This window comes from Lissotriton helveticus, chromosome 7 (assembly GCF_964261635.1).
Source record: "Lissotriton helveticus chromosome 7, aLisHel1.1, whole genome shotgun sequence".
Taxonomy (NCBI): domain Eukaryota; kingdom Metazoa; phylum Chordata; class Amphibia; order Caudata; family Salamandridae; genus Lissotriton; species Lissotriton helveticus.
Genome location: NC_136068.1, coordinates 475,906,752 through 475,926,762, shown reverse-complemented (window position 1 = coordinate 475,926,762; position 20,011 = coordinate 475,906,752). Strand labels below are relative to the sequence as shown.

The window sequence follows — 20,011 nt, the reverse complement described above, 5'->3', positions numbered from 1 at the left end:
AACCTGCATGTGTACAGTTGTGGCATTTTATGTACAATTGGGGCAGATCATTGGCACAGACAACCTACTGGATCTTGGAGGTCACCAATTTGCAAATGCTACTAGACCCTCCAGCAAACCCAGGTGTGTGCCTCCGTTCTGGTGGTAACGTTTATATTCAAGGTAGGGGAGTGCATGAAATGAGCTGTGGCGACTGCAACATACACCAAGTGGAAGTGCGGGTGAGGAGAGCAATACGAAGTGCAGGATGACAAGATTATGAAAAACAAGTTAAACTTGCCGGCTGCATCACGCCTTCGTACTGGAACTTTCTTGTCCCAGCAGACACTGCAGGCTAGTCACAGATTCCCTGTCCAAACCGCTGCAGAGCAGTGCGGTGATTAGTCCAACTTGTCTAGAAATACGCTCTACTCAGACCAGGGAGTCTGTGGGGGTTCTGTAACTCAGCTGTTCAATACAGGCAGGTTAGAGAAACCCATGTGAGTTTTTGGTTAGCCAGAGATAGCCAGCCCCACACACACACGAGCACTTAGGGAGTGCACTAGCCCCCCTCCCATTCTTCAGCTCCCCCCTCCCCCACCTACCTCCTGCACACACTGGCTGAGCCAGCAGCTTAAAAATAAATACTGAAAGTTTAATTTTTTTGCTGCTGGCTCCGAGCCAGAGGATGGACTGCGGAGGAGCCGCCCTGGAAATGTGAATCACAACGGCAAAGCCATAAATTAAAGTAGTTGTAGTAACTTAATGTAAAATATGACAAGGTCAGGCAAAATCCCCAGTCTGGTACATAAAATATTAGGAATTCTCTGGTTCACTGCAAGCAGGAATGGAAGAAAATTAAGTTCTGCACTATAATTGAAGACGTATGCCAAAAGTAGGTGAAAAATTGGTGATTAACCCCTAGACCATATTTCTGCATACAGAACTGATCTTCTGCTGATGGGTTGACTTCACATGCTCCAAACTTCAGTGAAGTGCTTCCACTGCAGCTCCTTGGCAGCAGCCATAGGTTTTGGTCTCCTGTTTTTTGCCCAGGCCCAGCTTGACCTCTTCTGGCTGTGCCAAGTTAAGCATAGTAGATCCTGGGTCCAAGTGGTGCAGGATGGCTCAAACGGCTGTAATGGAGTGCAGGTGAGGGCCTAGGTGTCCACAGTCTTCTCTGTATAGAAACAGGTAGATTTAGGCCGGTGCAGCTTGCTGCTATGGAAGAAATTTACACCGCACTTTCAACTGCGATTTTTATTGCACTGCACCGGGACACCATCTTGCTAGAGCCGGAGCCTGCCCACCTGGAAGTCCCAGGGACAGCACGTTAATTATATTGAGCTGGTCTCTGAATTTTTGCACACCAGCCCATCAGCCTAGGATTTATACAAAAACAGTGGTTCTGTTGGGGCGTACGACAATTTCTTTGTTAGGCTCACTTATTTTCCAATACTTTTTGTATATTTCACATTATTATTTTTGGAAATACTGGAATGGAGCATTTGTAGGAAGAGAAAAACAAGTTTATGAAAAGGAAAACACACCCCAAAGTTTTGACTTTTGCAAGACTTTTCTTATTTGTCAAAATGTCAGGCATCAGTTGATCACAGATAAAAATAGAAATGGGTTGTCCAAAACATAAATGACATAGGAATCACAAGTGAAATAAGGTGCTCAGGCGAGTGATAGTGACCAGTGATGATCTAACTGTGCAGTGACACAATAACGTATAGAGACATAAAATTACATGAGTCCATAATTTGAAATCAATAGTTTCAACACACAAATATGCTTTCTTTTCAGTTGAAACTTGGTATGGACAGGTTGAGAGTACAACGTCGACGTTTCGACCCTTAAAAATGGTGTCGACTTTCTGGCAACCGTATCAGGTCTTCATCAGGACGAAAACATAGGACAACCTGTGAATGAGTAAGGGGCGGTTTTAGTTGCTGGTGTGTGGAGAGTGTTTGTAAAACCGTGAGACAAATCCCATGTTCTGAGGGTCACTAGGCCACCCCATTAGTATTATTGGTTATCAGCCTAGGATGACACCAGGCTGTGGCCAGAGTGGCACAGACAGCAGTGACCGAGCCGGGCTTTGTGATCTTGTCCCTCACAGGCATTTTAAGTGCAGCAGAGCCATAGGCCGCCTTTGTGTGGAGGCAGCAGTCAATGGATTTGTACAGCTTGTGCCCCTGGAGGAGAGCCTGCCTTCTGCACTTCATTCAATCAGTCTGTCCACTACAAGTCACTTGGTTGTGTTTGGTCAGTTTTTGAAGTGTAGGCAGTGGAATAGCTGGAAAACATCTACTGCTCTAGTGGCATTCAGGTGCAGGCTATTTTGTAGGCTGTTGCCTAATGTGCTTGTGAGCAGTATTTCCTCAGATTATTTGCCTGACAAACTTTCAGGCATAGTTTGTGCAATGACATGCGAATACGATGACTGAAGAAATTGCACTCTGGGAGAGTCATTTCTTCCTCTTCTATGCAAAACCAAGAAACAAGGAAGCTATTTTGCCTTGCCAGAAGTTCTCAGCAACATTTTAAATCCCATCGAACTATCACTGGATTCTATCGAAAATGGTCTAGAACTGACTCAGAAGCAGTGCCAGACATTTCTAGTCATGGTTCTGCCATCACTTATAACTATGTCCTGTACTCTATGCCACAAGTGTCTTAAGGGGGACTATGCCGTCACAGGGGGATGGGGCTGTGGTGGTTGGAGGTGATCAGGAGGGAATCAGTCTTCCACTGTTCTTTAAACTACAGTGGAATCCTCCGCTGATGCTCAGGCAGGCAATGCCCCACAAGCTGATAAAAGACTGCGGTTCTCCATTTATATGGGGGGGGGGGGGCGCATGTACTCAGTTTCAGATGAAACTTCAAGAAATGAAATTAGTGTTCACACCAGCAACTGTCAGTACAGAGGCGATGATTGGATAAGATTTAACTCTCCTGGACACTGATAGACATATGCAGAGTAAGGGAGGTGCCCCCTCCCCACAATCGTGATCCCTTGCTTAAACCAGACAAAGGGAGCTTACTTAATTCCCCCTCCTGGCGTCCATCTCTGCCTCCTCTATATTGTAGTTATAGTCCCCAGGAGCTGGGTCAGGACGTTTATTTCAAGCATACAGTTAGATGTCAACGAGGGGAGGGTGCCTCATCTGATCTATTCATTTTTTCCCCATCGAAAAAATCCTGTTTTCTATTTGGTCTTTATTGGAAAGGAGTGTCAAGTTCCAATTAGGCATTGGAGAGGTCTGCAATTCTGTTTGAAGTACAGAATGCAAACAAGAGTATCCTTACCAAGCCAAAATACACAGTGAATTCCTTTAAGGATAATGGTGTGAAAAATGTCAGGATTGTTCTTTTTGGGGGGACGCGGGACGACTAGAGATGCTTTTGTTGAAACTGGTATACCACTACATCAGTTGCCTCCCCGAGACAACGCTTGCAATTTGGACAATGAAGAGCTATGGTTCAATATGCTTTTTGGGGATTCAGACCAGGGATCCTCTGGAGAGAATAAGAAAACAAAAAAGACTAACTTGGTTTTACCCAGTGTTTAAAAAGGGAATTAAGAAGCGCACTGAAAAAGCTGGGAAAGGAAATGTATCAGCTCTGTGGGAGGGTGGGGTAGGTCGTTGGAAGCGGGAACGTGCAATTCCCAGCACTTTACCTGCCTCATATCGTAATGTGCCCGTTTTCAGTGGTGTCCCAGTCAGGGCTGTTAAGGTGGATAATTCCACAAGAAGTCAAAAGGGTATGACTAAGAAAAGGATGACAATTAATATATCCTAAACAGAAAATAAAAAGATTCAATTTCCCCAGGGACATCGATATGCATAGTAACAAGGGAGGGGTTCTGTGAGAAGTTGGCCTGATACGTGATGTCCACTATTCTAGTGGGCACCCTGTATCAGTCCAAACAACCCTTATGGTGATGGTTGTAAAGTCAACCTTATAGACCAGCTATCCTAGTGGTAGCATGACAAAGCAGTCTTAGGCTAAAACTTCAGAGAGCATGTGAAGCCAGCTGTTTTACCATATGTAACCCCTTTAATACCAAATGAAAGGACACCACACAGGTTATATATAATATATATATGTATTTATTACTAACACAACCCCTCTGAACTCTTTGAGGTCAGAGGCACAAGCACATAACAAAATACTTAATCATACAATAAGTTGCACAAAATACAGTCGAGCCCTAGGGGCGTTGCAAACCATATACTAAAATAGTGGTATAAGAACCACGTCACAAACAGGGAGTAGGCCTAGGGCATCGCTGTGGCTACACTGAACTACCAAAGGTTAGGAAGCAGGAGGCCCACGCGACGCATTTGCAGTGTGTTAACACACACGCGGGTTCTCATAGGAATACAATGGGAACAAATGAGTTAGAAACTAGTTGATTTAAGACACTTCCGGAAGGACTAGGAGAAAGCTACTGAAAACTAGGACACTTGGATAGTCAATACCCACAGGAGCACTGTAGTACTTACGTTACCTCACCCACAGGAGCCGGGTGCATAGGTGTCAAGTTGTGTCGGGTTTCGTCGCTGAATCCTACGGAGACCTGTGAAAAGATGCTGCAGGCGACCAGGAGATAAGTGTCCGGTTGGATCCAAGGGTGGATCGAGGATGAAGAGTACCTGAATGCAGAGGGGACAGAGTCTGGGTCACTAGCCAGTGACCAGGAAGGAACCAGGTGATGTCATGAAGCTTGTGTCTGCAGCCACGTGGACCAGGAGGTGTCGACGACAACCAGGAGCTGGATACGGACTGTCCCACAAAGGATCTCGCTGTTGGCAGTGTCGACTTCCGGATTGGAGTCAACAAGCCTAGGCAAAGGCAACCCACGCAGGAATCGAAGACGGCTTCTGTTGCAGACCAGCAAGGTCTAGGGAGCTTCTTTTCAGGGAAGCAAGGACAAGCCTGGATCAACAAGGCAAGCGGTGTAAATTCAAAGGTTCGTCGTCACAGAGGCCACTAGCCAACGGGCAAGTGACCGGACAGATGCGTCAAGCACAAAAGTACCAGCAGGTCCCACGCGGCACTCATGGAGTGTGGAGGGCTGTGCTTCAGTGCAAAAAGTGCTCGAGGCTGGGGCTTCTCAATCCCTAATGCACAACTTCGAGGGTGCCTCAGAAGCTGCACAAGTAGCAATGAGCAAGTTTTACAAGATGGCCGGTCCCACGTCTCTCATCGCCTCCACGGTTCTCAGCTTTGCTGTGGATTGGGGTCAAAGAAGTCTGGAAGTCCAGTTCTTGTTGGGCTCTGTGCTCCGGCGGGAGCATCGACAAAGCAAACCGCAGATCGCTGGATGGTGCCTGTTTGCACAGGGTGGTCACTCCTTAACCACAAGGGAGATTCTTCAGTCTTCTAGTTGCAGTAGAATGTCGAAGGTCCAGAGTTTTGTTTCAAGTTTCAGTTCAGGATAATCTAAAGTCTCTAGACTCAGCTCCTACCTATATACTAATCAGAGGGGCTGGATTACCTGCTAGTTCCCTCCTATGGGTGGGACCAGGGAAGGGGGTGGTTACACCCCTTTCCCTTTGTCCGGTTTCTCGCCACAGCTGGGGCTGGAGTGCCCCAGCAACTGGGCTATGCATGGAGCACCTTCTGTGCGCCAGGCAGTGTCTCATTTCATTCAGCCCTCCCTGCCCCAATACACTATGGCCTGCCTGGGGTGGTGCTAGCACCTCCCAAGGCAGGAAATCTATTGTCCAAGCCTCCCTTGCTGGAAGGACTCCCAGCAGCAGGAGGTCAGATTGTGTCTGTGGCAGCAGCATCCATTTTGTGATGCTGAGGCTCTGGTTAACTTTAACCGGGATTAACGGGAACAACATGTCTTCTCCCTCTAGAAGGGAGAAATGCTACCCCCTGTCTCCAGAACTGGTGAGGGGGGTAGTATTCCAAAGCATATGACACCTTACACGACATGTTTTGATAAAGCCAAACCAAAGTTAGCATTAACCGCGAGGATTATAATGCACTTAAAAGTATATGGTATGGCTATATCATAGAACAGCTATAAGGACATGGTTCCGAAAGCTGCAGACAGGCTCAGCTCATGCTAGAACCTCATCCCACATAAAACCAAGCACTCTGTCTTCAGGATTGTTAAGGCCTGCCATAGGAGTGACTTATAGGTATATACGTGTCTAATGGTATGTATAGGGATACTACACCTAAGCAAGGGGTGATTACACGACCTTGCCCCTGCTGAGTGATCAGCCAGTTGAGTCAATGTGGATGGCCAGCCAGGGGTGGCATAATACATGCTGCAGCCCCTGGTATGCCTTGGATCCACCTATGCCCTGGGTACCTACGGTACACTATACAGGGGCTCATAAGGTGACCCAAAACCCAATTGGAGATGTACCTAAAGTACACAGAGTCCATTTTACAGTGAGAGCAGATAGTTGGCCTGGGAACCTACTAATCCGGGCCCTAGGCTAAGTCGAAAACCAGCTAAATAGGCAGACCGAAAAAATTGGAGTAACCATATAGTCAGATATGCACCTTCCTACAGGTGGATCGAGATTACCTCCCAAGGTTAATCTTCGGAATGCTCCCACTACGCTAGAGAACTTTATTGGAGTTGATGTGAGAACTAGAGTAGTCAGTCGCAGCCTATGCGGGTAAGAGCATTGGGGCAGAACTTAGACGACCATGAGGGGAAAATTACATAATTTTCCCATAGTCTGAAAAAAATCCCCACCACTTACCTGCACAGGCCGCGGCTGGGAGTAGTGCACACTTCTACTCTGCCGTCCGACACTTCAGGGAGTTTCAATTCATTTATCCAATAATCTGTTTGAGCCCCTTGGAGAGAGAGGAGGAACAGGAAGTGGGGCCCTTTTGCACCAGCTGAAGTTGAGGCACAGGGAAGTTCTCAATCTATATGGGTTGACCAAAGAGGGGAAACACCCCCCCCGCACCGAGGGGAGAGGGGGGGGGGGAGCTAAGGGCTATATGGTGCAATCCAAAGTATGAGAAATGCAGATTATGGCAACACTGAAGTGTTTGTCTTGCACCCCAGTTCTGGGCTTGTCCCCAAAACAAAAAAAATATTTGTCAATACCAGGGGCTGATTGAGCAGTCTAAACCAATACTAATGAGTGGTTTCCATTCTACAACTATGGAAAGGTGACCTGCCTAGAAACCGAATACTCATGCTTTGTGTAAAGTGAATGGTCAAGAGTGGAGCACTGGTAGTCAATTCAGATCTGGGATTGGGCAGTTTGGTGAAGCAGGTTATTTTAAGTACCATGAAGGAGACTTATCTATTTAAATGGGCTCTTAACCTCACAATGGTTATTTATTTCTATATAGCACAAACTTGACCAAAGATATCTGGTATCAGAGCGCTTTACATACCACCAGTTGTGTTACATATAACACATTCATTTTTGTTAGGCAAGGAGAGATTAAGTGATTTGCCCAGAATCACAGGATGTTCAGCGTCATTGCCGAGACACAAACCTGGTTCCCCAGATTAGAGGTCAACCGCCCTAGAACTTAGGCCAACTCCTCTCCTCTGAATTTGTATAGAATTATGCCAAACTGCAGAATGGGGTCACACAATGCTAGGATCAATTTGTCAATAGGATGGACTTTTTGCGTGAGGTACACAAGACAAGAGCCTTCCAATGGAAGGAAGATCAAAACTAATCTGGCATCCGCAAGAATGCTTTGAATTGGAGGCACTTTGTTGAGTAGACAGTAACAACGTTGGTTTCTATAACTTAGGAATCAGTTTGTGGATTCTTGGAGAATGGAAGTGGTTTACAACACAGGAAAGTTATACAGCTTCCCATGACAAACACTTTGAGTGGGGAAAGTTCAAAGCAGATTGTAAGAGTGATGTAATCAAAGGAACGTGGGATAAGACCGCAGCATACTAGAGTGATTCTTAATCAGTGTCAGGTCTAATTTTCATTCCACACAGACTTGGCTAGGTAGGTGTTGGGGCAACCATATCTGTTTTTCAATGAGAAAAATAAATCTTTGTTTTATTAACTTCTATGCCATCCTAACAAAATAATAACACGATTATGCAAAACCACCTTTATTAATTTCCAGGAGAACAAAAGTCTCCTCTCCAAGTGCTATGACAATCCTCATTTCTGAGAAAGTTCAATGTTGCATTTTGTCCAGTTTAGACATTAGAGGAACCTTTAGCTTCACTAGAAAACGTGTAGCCTTCCTCACCAGCCTCTGGCTCAAGTGCAACACCGTCCGCAACACCGTCCTTGTCCTCATCCCCCTGCATGGAAAAAGTTTGATTTTAGTACTCCGGGTTAACGGTTTTGAGCAACTTTAACAAAAAGGTTAATACACAATAAAATTTGACAAGAACCTACAAATTAGACAATATAAAAATTGCAAACTTTACGAATATATTCACAATTGGTCAAGATAATCTAGATTTAACAAATTCATCAAGAGTAATATGAAACCAGAGATCAAAACAATTGATAACCCTAAAATTTCGTAGAGGAAAACTGCTTGGTGCTCATTGCGCCAAATGTTTACTTTGAAACGCACAGTAGAAATCTCTGCATACTGCAGTATTAAAACAAGCACCTTAATCCATGCCCAATATGTCATACAGCACTTCTGTCATTTAAGGGCGGTAAATAATGTACAGCCTATTACTCACTTAAGTACTAAATTTACCACCTCGTAAGAACTTGCCCTCTGGTTACAGCAGTGCTAGGTTGCACCTGACCAGTTTACCCCATAAGTGTTGGCAAAAAGTCTTAAAAAAAAAAAAAAATCAGACTTTTTAAAAATGAGATTTACTTCAGTTCTTTGTGTGAACACTGCAAGCCATTCATACCACCACTGTCTCAATACTCCTGAGCATCATAGCTACCCTTGGAGTGAAAAGTAGTCAGTGCCATATTAAGCTAGCATTTATCTGCAGACCGTCTCCTTTTCCGAGAACCAAGGGTAAGCCAACCAACTTTAAGCCCAAGCTTCCAAATCAAATAATTCCTTGAAAAAAGAAAAAAGTAAAAAAGATTTGAAGGCATTACCACAGGTTGGACTTTAGGAGTAGGACCATGTGTAACAAAATGAATTACAGCCCAGCTACCATCTCAAATATATCAAAATGCCAAGTAAAGCCTTTCACAGCAAAACAAAGCTTGCATCTCGAACCTCCAGTTTGAAAACACGTTTCATGGCTAGATTGTCCAGTGACTGAGTTTTAGTATCCTACTGCTGATAAAGGCATGCCTCTGGCCATGAGGCCCTTTGAATTGGATTATATTTTGGTCTATAGTGCAAGGTATGGGCCATGGCACCTTTATCCAATCACCAATATTAAAAACCCTTAAATTCTAATCCATGTGCAGGGACCCATTATCTATTGATAAAGATAAACCCACACAGAGTTAAAGCCACTTTGACAAGTTAATCATTCTCAAGCAAGAGGTACTATAAGTGAGGGCATTGCACCTACTTAAAAGGTCCTGGGTGTTGGGAATCAAATGAAAGCCCTTCTAAGCCTCTTAAGCCCTTCTAAGCCTCTTAAGCCAAGGAGGGGGAATGTTTGAACACTAGCTCCTCAAAACTACGCCCGATTCTGAAGTTCAGAGATTAACAGGGATTGTCAAAGCATATTTGTTTTCCAGCAAAGACACGTATAGACTGACATTCTCACAATTCTCTTTTACTAATTAAAGTAATTGCTCAGTAGGCTTGGAGAAACTGATGTGTACTACCAGCAGAGTAAGTGGGTCTTACCAAATCGTGTTCACCAATTTTCACCAGGCAATAACTTTCATGATCATATTTAATTAATTAGCGAGAGCGGTCACCCATTGGCCATAGGCCCCACCCACCCATCCAACACCATTGCCCTTAAGGCATGCCTGCGGAAACTACTTCTGGGCTTAGTTATGAGGTGTGTGTTGGAATGGTTTGGATGGGGACTAACAGTTTTGTTTTAGGACCTGTTCTAGGTAGGGTGAGGGGTGGGGGAGTTGAGGAGGGTTGGGTTCTTGGTAAGGTGGGGGGGCGGGGGAGTTGGGGGCTGGGGTTCACCGGTGTGTTAAATGGTTTTAAGGGAGAGGAGAAGTGGCGGAATTGTGATGATTGAAGCAGTACCCGATTTGCGATGTATTACTTGGAATGTACAGGGACTACACACAATGACAAGGCGCCACAAGGTCCATGTATATCTGGTCAGGAGGGGGGTATATATAGCATTGCTCCAAGAAACGCATCTTACTAAGTCAGAGGGCCTAGCATTGCAGCGTAGGTGGAGTGGGCAGGTTTTTAGCACATCTTATTTGGCGTATGCAAGGGGGGCGTTGATGTGGGTCAGGGCAGGGGTCCCCTTTCAGGTACTTCAACAAACGATAGATGGCAAGGGCAGATTTGTTGGGGTTGAAGGGCACTTGTATGGCAGGGAGGTAACCGTATGTAGTATTTATGCCCCAAATGTGGATAAGGCAAGGTTTCTGGATCGAATGTTCAGCATGCTGGCACATTTCCTGGCGGGATAATCTTGGAGGGAGAATTTAATTCAAAAGTGGACACGGTCAAGGACAGGTCGCACCCCCTCTTACCAGATTCACCGGTTCATAGATTGTCCAAGTATAGGCTTGATTGGCAAGCTAGGTGGCAATTGGTTGATGTACGGAGGTCACATCATTCGCAGCCAAGGGATTATTCCTATTTCTCTGTACTACACAAGCTTCATGTTAGGCTAGATGCCATACTGTGCTCCCCATTGGTAGTGCCTTCTGTAACACTCTGAATATTTCACTAGGACCCTCTCCGACCACAACCCGTTGCTGATCACCTTGCATTGGACGAAAGAAAAGGCTGAAATACCCACATGGCGATTGCACCCCGAGACATTAGATGACCCAGTGTTCAGTAGGGAGGTGGAAGAGGGGATAACGCATTACTTTAATGAGGACGCTGGCACTGCTACCACTAGGGCGGTGGAATGGGACGCCTTTAAGGTGGTAGTAAGAGGGATATGCATAAGCATGTATGCTGGATTAAGGAAAACCCTGCTGCAGGATGTTGAGAAAGCAGACCAGCGATTGAGGGTAGCGGAACAAGCAAGGACGGAGCACCCGGAATGCCAGAAAGACGTAATAGAGGCCAAGAAGAAGCTAGCTGCGGCGGTAGAGAGGCTGCGCTGTTTTGATTATAGGAAGTATGTTGAGAAGACACATGCAGAAGGCGATAAGGCAGGAACACTACGAGCTTGGCTGGCGAATCAGATACTGCGGGGCTCCCCGACCTTGGCACTGGGTCAGATGAGAGTACAGCGGTCTATACACAAAGTAGGATCATGCATGGGTTCAGGGAGTACTATGAGAAGCTTTATGAGAGCACACTAACAGCGGACGAGGCGGATATGGAGGCCTTCTTTGAGAGTGTAACACTCCCACAGCTAGATGAACAACATGCGAAACACCTGGGTCGAAACATTACGCTTGAAGAGATTAGGAGCGCCATTAAACAGATGGCGTGGAATAGGACCCCGGGAGTAGACGGATTACCTATTGAATTTTATATGCAATATATAGACATATTGGCACCAAGGCTCCTAGAGGTCTATGGTGAGGCGTGGGATTGGGGACAGCTCCCGATGACCATGCGAGAGGCCCTCATTGTTCCACTATTAAAGCTGGGACGAGACGGTACGGACACGGCGGCATACCGCCCGTTGTCCACAGACTATAAAATACTCAGTCGGATCCTGGCATCGCGCCTGCTGCAGCATAGGACTAGCCTGATCCACAAAGACCAGACGGGGTTCATCCTTACCAGGAATACTACTACCAATGTGCGGAGGCTGATGAGGGTCTTTGGAGAAGCTTGCGAAGGCTCGCCCATGGCCGCAATCCTCTCAGTGGACATAGAAAAGGCCTTGTACAGCCTAGAATGGCCATATTTGTATACAACGATAGGGCACTTTGGGCTGGGTATGGCATTTGTGGGGTGGACGACGGTGCAATATACTTCGGCAGTAGCTAGAGTGAAGGTAGGGCAGATGGGTTCTCCCCAATATGCGGTAGCCCGTGGCACAGGGTAGGGTTGCCTTCTTTCCCCGCTGTTATTTGCTTTAGCAATAGAACCCTTAGCAACGAGGGCTAGATTGGGACAGTGGTATGAGGGCCTAGCTTTTAGAGGAGAGCAGCAGCACATCTCGTTATACGCAGAGGATTTGTTGTTGTTTTTGGCAAATACGGACAAAGCATTGAAGGGGGCAGCACACCTGCTATCAGATTTTGGGACGGTTTCAGGACTGAGGGTTAATTGGTCTAAAACATGTTTATTTCCAGTGAGACCAGGTAAGGCGGCACCTAGGATGTCGCAGACAGTGCGGTGGGAACAGTCTTGTTTAGCGTACCTTGGAGTGCATGTCTATCATGGAGCCAGTGATATGTTAGAAGGCAATATAGGGCGATGTATACGAGCACTAAAGGGAAGCGTGGCATTTTGGAGTACCCTCCCGTTGTCGGTGATGGGGAGGATAGCCCTGTTAAATATGGTGGCACTCCCTCAGCTGTTGTACCTTTTTAGAACATTGCCTATATGGGTGCCATGCTCGGTTTTCACCAACTTGAAGTCTATGATAGTGGGGTTCATATGGGGGTCAGGGAGGCGCAGAGTAGCACTAAAAACATTGATGAGACCAAAGGCGGAGGGCGGATTGGCGGTTCCTGACCTGGAATTGTATTATATAGCAGCCCAACTACAGGTTCTTACACAGGCGGTGGCCGTGGAATTTCGGGGTCCTGAATCCGTGGGAGGTAGGGGAATTCCAAGACATGTCCTATCCTTTATAGTAATGCAACAGCGATTGAGCCGGGAGATGTTACAGTGGAAAAGACGACTGAGAAGAGAGTGGGTGTGCAGCACCCCTATGTGCCTCAGATACCACTAGGGATGCTGACAGCATTGCCCCTCGGAGGAGATTGGGTGTCACTGTGGGACTGGTAGCAGACAGGGATCCAAGTGATAGGGGACTGTTAGACCTGACACCTTTTGGCGTGGTTCTTCCCCCATCTTTTTGCCTCGGACTCATGTGTTTTGATGCTGTGCTGGATTTCGTTTTTGCTGATTTAGATTCTTTGGACACTCTGCCACTGCTGATCAGTGTCAGAGTTTAAGTGCTCCCTCTGTAAATTGTGATATTGATTGAATATACCTGATTGGCATATTTGTATCACCACGAAGTCCCTAGTAAAGTGCACTGTGTGTGCCAGGGCTGGTGATGACAAATGCTACTAGTGGGCCTGCAGCGCAGATTGCGCCACCCACATGAGTAGCTTTAAAATGGTGACTCAGGCCTGCCAGCGCAGGGCCTGTGGGCAGTCAGTGGACTGCCCTGTCCCCCTGGCCAGTGTCTCCACTGGCTGGGCCTAACCCTTCCCTGTCTGTGCACATCAGCCACCCCTATGGAAGGCTCAAGGTACCCCCCTGGGCAGGGTGCAGTGTATAGCTAAGGTTGAGCATGTACTAGTGCAGGTCACATGCTCTGGTAGTGGGCAGCAGCCATTTTATGTGCTCACTGCTGTAAGGCTCTCTTGCTCCATGGAGTAACATGGAGGAGACTGGCCCCATGTGATGCCAGCCTATCTTCCCATAGGAACAAGATGGGACATAAGTGAAGGATATCCCTGAACTCAGAATTTAATGACACATCTTTTAGTGAAGGGTGTTTTTAAATCCTGTGTTGGAGAATAGCACTTTTAGAAAGTGGCTGTTCTCTTGTCTAAACCTTTCTGTGTGCCTGGGTTTGTGGAATGCCTGCCTGGTCTGGATGTGACAGGGGGGGCTGCAGAGCCCCGGAGGAGAGGGTCGGAGCCAGCCCGGGGATGAAAGGGCACATCTGCCTGCCTGGGAGGTGGGAGGAAGGAATGCCTGATAAGTACTGGGCTGTGCCGGCCTACCTCCCCCATGCTAGCTCCCTCCTGGTGGTCAACTGACACCTCTGGCCCTGAAGCTGACAGGAAGAAGAAAACCAGAGACACCTCAGTGCTCCGCAACCCCCAGAACTGGTTTAGACTGGACCCAGGGCCTCCATGCACAAAGACTTCAAAGGACTTCAAAGACATTGAGGGGTATAAGGAAAGGACCCCTGACTACAGAAGTTGAGATTCTGAAATTCTACAAGCAAGAAGGAACCTCGGCTGGAAGGAGGACGGCTAGAGAACCAAAGGAAGATTGCCTTGCTGTGTGCTCCAAGGGCTGACCTGTTCTACTGTCTACCTGGAAGCTGAGGAGGAGAAAGGGACTTTGCTGTGTGCTGTGACCCTGCCTGCTTGCAACTGCCAAGACTTTGCTGTGTGCTGTGTCTACAATACTGAATCTCCAAGGGCCTGAGAAGAGCTGGCCTCCTGCTGGGAACCCAGGGTTAAAGGTTCCTAAAACTTTGCCAAGGACTGCTGAGAGATCGTGCTGTGGTCCGCTCCAACGTGTGATTATTACTTGCCAGCCGTGAGGATTAATCGCTGTGCTCTTCGGCACAGATTCAGGGGGTGAGGAGGGACCCGGAGTGGTTTTCGGCGTCCTACGCTCCCCCTGTTGATCCACAGGTGGAGAATCCGGCTGACCGTGATCAGCGGCCCCGAAAACCCCTTTGCCGCCAAATAACCACCGCGGCCCGGGGCCAGCAAACCCCCCGTAACCTGCTTCGAGGTCTGGGAGTTGCCGCGGCGAAGAACGAAGCCGCCGTGCTCCCATTGGTGGAGGGAGCCGAGCCCCCTCACTAACGCCGCGACGGGATTGGCCCGTGCGGCGCGGCGTCATCAGCGGGTTTGTGCCGTGATTGGGTGACGGCCTCGCGTGTAGAGGGGCTCGTCTGAGGGGCCGCGACCTGATTGGCCCGCAGCGTGGAGCAGCCTTCAAGCCGCCGAGGAAACCATGACCTGGTTACCCCAGCGAGGAGCCGACAGCCGGAGCAGCCGCCGGACCCGTCGTCGCCGAGGGAGTCTGCGTGTGTTCCCCGCCCCTGGCCTACCGGCCCCCGAGGAGTGCTGCATCCCCCGCCGCTCGTTGGATTGTCGAGAGCGGGCGGGTGGAGCAGAGGGGACCGGCCGGGGCAAGGAGCGAGTGCGCTCTGGCAGGCACGAGGCGCCTGAGGCCATCGGGCGCACGCGGAGATACCGAGCACCGGTAAAAGAGTCCCGAGGAGACCGGGTGAGGCGCGCTTGCCGCACTTGGGGGGGGCTCAATGACTGGAAGGCTGAGTGGTGATAACTTAGCCTTGGCACTGCTCGATTGCTCTTGGGAGAGCGCTTGATTAGGAATCAGTGGCCATATTTTTAACTACTGATTTAAGGGACTTGAGACTATACATGGTTTTTTTGCATAAGAACTTCCTATTTACAAGCAACATTATTAAGATTAAGTGCAAACCGTAAAGATAAAATGCAACAGCTTTCTAAAGAAGTGTTTATCATGCAACTGCTTTCATTACTTGCTGAAACTAGATAAAGTTATATATTTTTATAAAATATACTTACCTGTGTGGTCTCAGTATGTGGTGGATTGGGGATTATTGTTGTGTTAAGTGCAAATGTTATCCACATTGCCTCTGTTTAGCCTAGACTGCTCGCGCCATGCTACCTAGAGGGTGAGCAGGGGTTATCTCAGAGGGTTATTCCGTCGCCCTGACTAGAAGCAAGGGTCCCTACTTGGTCTAAGGTACTTACCTCTGCCAACCAGAGACCCCGGGTTCTAACAGGGACCTATACGAGGATGGCGTACTGCTGCCTTATCAGGCGTTGCAGGAGAGGTTTGATCTTCAGATGGGAGGCTTTCTGACGCATGCGGCCAAGGTGCGGGCAATACAGAAAAATTGGCAGGGGGGTATTAATAGAGCCTACAACAATGATGACATGTCAGTATGTGGTGATGGCTGCAGGTACGTTTAAAGCAGTTACATGCTTGTACTCGAGGATGAGGACTGAGGGTTTAGCCCCGTTGGATACGCTGCGCATAAAATGGGAGGAGAGCATTGAGAAGCCCGTACCGGAGCCCACATGAGGGCACATCCTGTGTAGGGCGTGGAAGGGCACAAGGAATGCACGATTCCAACTGGTGCATTTCTTTATATTACATAGAACGTATTTGACACCTGGCAAGATCATGAAATACTATAATGTTAACAATGTGATGTGTCCTAGATGCACTAGAGTAGGAGCAGAATTGAAGCATATGTTGTGGGAGTGCCCGAACGTGGGAAGCTATTGGGAAGAAGTGGGAGACCTATTAAATGTAATCACGGAGCGCCAGTTGGACTTGGATATGGCTACCTGCATTCTGCACTGGTTCCCTCACACTTCTAAGACGAAGGTCACAATTAAGTTTGTAGATATGGGTCTGGTGCTAGTGAAAAGGGAAATAAAGATGCGCTGGAAATCGAAAGAGGGTCCCAGCATTAAGAGATGGCGGGCCGTGCTACTTAAGTGGGCTGGTAGTGAGAGTGCCGTTCGCCTCCAGCAGGCGCGACGTCAGAATAATGAAAAGGCGCTGGACGCGGCACGGGCGGAGTTGGTACAGACGCTAATAGGTCAATCGACTGAGGAAAACAGAGTAGATGGATGGGGCGCACGGGGGAACTGCAACACCCTGTAAGGGCATCCTGGCTTTAAGGCAACACAAACCTTAACTATAGAATTGTTGTGGATACATGGAACACACCGGTGGGAGGGGGGAAGGGAGTTCTTATTTGTACATTTGATTAGATATAGTATGTAAACAATGTCGGTTATAGTGCAGCAATGCCTGTGGATTAGCGGTCTGGTGCAGTTTCATTGTGTCCTACAGGGGGAACATTGAACATGGAAATTGATCAGTAAAATGGTGGACTTGAAATGGAACCAACTAATAAACCTTTCGGGGGGGGAAGAATGTTTAGTAAATGTGATGTATTTTTGATTGTCGCAATGAAAATCAATAAAATGTTTACTAAAAAAAAATTTAATTAAATGGATGATATCGCTTCACAGTGGCCAAGTGACTTTGACATGTTGACAGTTAGGCTTTTCTAACCCTCCTCCACCCCCAAAAAATAAAAGCCCCAAACAGCTGTTACTGCTACTACTACAGCAGTGAGGACCAGTATGAATTGATGCGATTTGAGGTAGTGCATTAAGGTTGAACATGGTTCGGAACAACATCTGAGTCTCCCGTATCCCATTGGATAATGGAGTATAATTCCCCATTCGAGGAGCAGAAAAACAATAAAACAAAAATGAGAATGTTAGGTATACATTGAAACATTATGCTAAGACATATTGACAAATATTTAATTCTGCCCTTACATTTCCATGTACAATATAGAACACTAATTTGGTCAGTGTCAAGACGAAATACCATGAAAAAGCTTACAGGTAAGTGGTCTCTGCTCCTTCTGTACTTATTTTATCGGATACACATGGCTTCACCATGTAGGTAAAACAGTTTCAATGAGCTTCTACACAATACTAGACAAGTGGTCTTAAAGTTACTTAAAATAAAAGCAAAAAGGAGTCAAACCTCTGAAGAAAAATATTTCTCCATCAGTGCCAAAGCAGCAAGATACACCTTGTGGTTCTCATGGGTTTGTAATGCTTCGATGCTTTCCAAGCCACCAAGTTCTTCCACCAGGAAACAGAGGATCTCCACTTCTCCCAGCCTTTCCGCTACCTGTTGATCAAAGGAAGTGAGCTTTAAAGAAACAGAATCACTGTTGGAAAGAAAGCCAAGATACTTAAACTAGAGGAATGGTCAGCACCACTGACAATTTATTCAGTATAGATCACACGCTTTCTACAGCACCAGTAAAGGTTTTGTGGCATGATTTTATTAATACTAACCATCCCTGAAAACTACAGATGCAAGTTAAAATACAAGAGCAATGCTTAAAATTAAACCCTATGCTTTAAAGGATTACAAAAAAAAGGTCACCAGTTCAGCTTTGACAAGTTACACACGTGGAGGATGGCAAGTAGTAATGACTGCAAGTATTTATATGCAGTGCAGAAGAGCAATTTTGATAAGTGTATAAAATCTGGAACCCAAAGAGTCGCCATTGATCTCGATTCTGGGAAACAAATCTGTCATTGCCAGAACTGAAATAAAATAAGGTGGGCTGATGGAGAAGCAATATTAGCCCATTACTAGACATCAAACAGTTAATCTTGACAAGGCGGTAGGTCAATTAGACAGGTCTAACCTATGCAGGCTAATCATCAAAATCCCAATTCAGCTACACTGGCTGCATGAAAACTAGGGCAAGTGGTTCAATAACTACCCAAGGGAAACTACAGGTACACATTTAATCCAGTGTTTAAAGTTTAGCACACCATTGAATATTAGCAGCATCCACACCAATATCAAAGCCACTAAACTTGTATCATTTAGATCTCTCCAATTATGCCACTCTTCATGGAAGCGAGTTTGATTGTGCTCGGTAGCAATGTCCAAAACCTAAATCCTACTGTTTAAGTCAGCCATGCCCAGACCTCCCTAGTCATGATGGTACATCAAAGCAGCCTTGACCAAGAACTTCAGTAAACTGTGTCCCTTACTAACCACCATTGATTTACAGCGACCCAAGCCTTTTTACACGGCTTCCTGCGGAACGAAGAAAGGCACCCTTCAGCTTTACAGGATCCACAATATCTTGATGCACTGCACAGTGCCTTTTATTCGCATCATCCCACCTCCCAATAGCCCCCACACTCTAAGGCTTAAGACTAAAAACACATTTACTTTTAATAATATCTACACTGTTAGTACTTTCTAGCACTGCCCTACCAGAGTGTGTATCGGAGCACTGCATAATATATAGTTGAGACCAGTCCTTGAAGGCCAATGCCAGCATTCTCATACTGGCTACAATAACCCTGCATTGCAGATTGCTCACCATGAAGATCTTCGAAATTGCATCAAAAATGGCCAAAGTGACTTTGCTGTCCTTACAAGTGAGCAGGTTTAGTAAAGGAGCCATCACTCCACACTGGACCAGCTGGACCACCTGTTCCACCGTCCCACCAATGGTGTAGTTTGTGACCGCACACACAGCCTCTTTCTGAGCTTCGAAGTCACCCTGTGATTAAGAATGGACAATTGCAAGGTTTAGTGCTAACACGTCAATGACTGATGCCAGACATATCCACCCAGTCTTCAAAAACGTTAACAGACTGTGCTCATTAAACAAACTAATATATGCATTAGCAGTTCTCCCATCCAAGAACAGTAAAAGAAACTAAAAAGGTGTTTAAAAATCCGTTGCACTTATGTAGTGGTTACACAGTTAAACATTTGTAGTATTGTACAGTATAAAATAGATAATGGTGCACAACTCTAAACGGAAAGAATTTAGGAAAACAAAAGTGAAGTTTGGTATACTAAGCCCTTGGATTATAAACCCCAGATGACCATTTACTGCTCCATGTACAAAATCTTAATACAATATCTGAATCTATTAGATACAAGAATCAGGAGTGCAGTTATTGCAGTCTAGAGCAATTCCTATTCCCTCAGATGTGCTCACTTTAGCCTCAAACCCAATGTGGCTCTAGACAGAGTAATCCTCAAAATGCCCAGACCATCTGAAAACATCCAACATGGTCTTAGTTAACAATGATACCAGACAAGTGTTTAAGAGCAAACCTAGCAAGCGGAGAGGCTGCCTAGAGGTGTTCTGCTCTAGCAACTATCGAAGGCTGGATCACATGGGCTTCCAGTTACAAGGCACAGGATCTTTCAGCTCAGATGCTTTACTTTAGATTCCCTCCACCGTAGACTTAACTTGTTAATCAGGAAACCTTGGAGTCACATGGTGCCCATTTCTGGTAAGCAGCAGAAGTCCCACAGTAAGCTTAAGTATATTGTTAAAGCAGATTATAGAAGAATGTTGTCTTTTCTAGATAAAAGAATTGTATATTACATTTTAGATTGTAGGACAAATCCAAATGTAAAATAGAAGGTACTGCAGGAATAACTCTTGAAGTAAAAGCATTGAAAGTACTCCCCAGCC

At 46.4% G+C, this 20,011-nt stretch overlaps 1 protein-coding gene across 1 annotated transcript in view; it reads right to left on the bottom strand.

The window, feature by feature from the left end:
* Positions 1-8,067: 8,067 nt before the first annotated feature.
* The window catches only part of LOC144766830 (importin subunit alpha-5-like), a 29,450-nt gene continuing 17,506 nt past the window's right edge, over positions 8,068-20,011 (bottom strand). The window contains exons 6-8 of the mRNA XM_078650550.1: positions 18,896-19,078; positions 17,524-17,673; positions 8,068-8,266 (exon numbers count right to left, since the gene is read on the bottom strand). Of these exons, the coding sequence (XP_078506676.1) occupies positions 8,159-8,266; positions 17,524-17,673; positions 18,896-19,078 (441 nt within the window). The 3' untranslated portion in view covers positions 8,068-8,158. The remainder of the gene's footprint in view (positions 8,267-17,523; positions 17,674-18,895; positions 19,079-20,011) is intronic.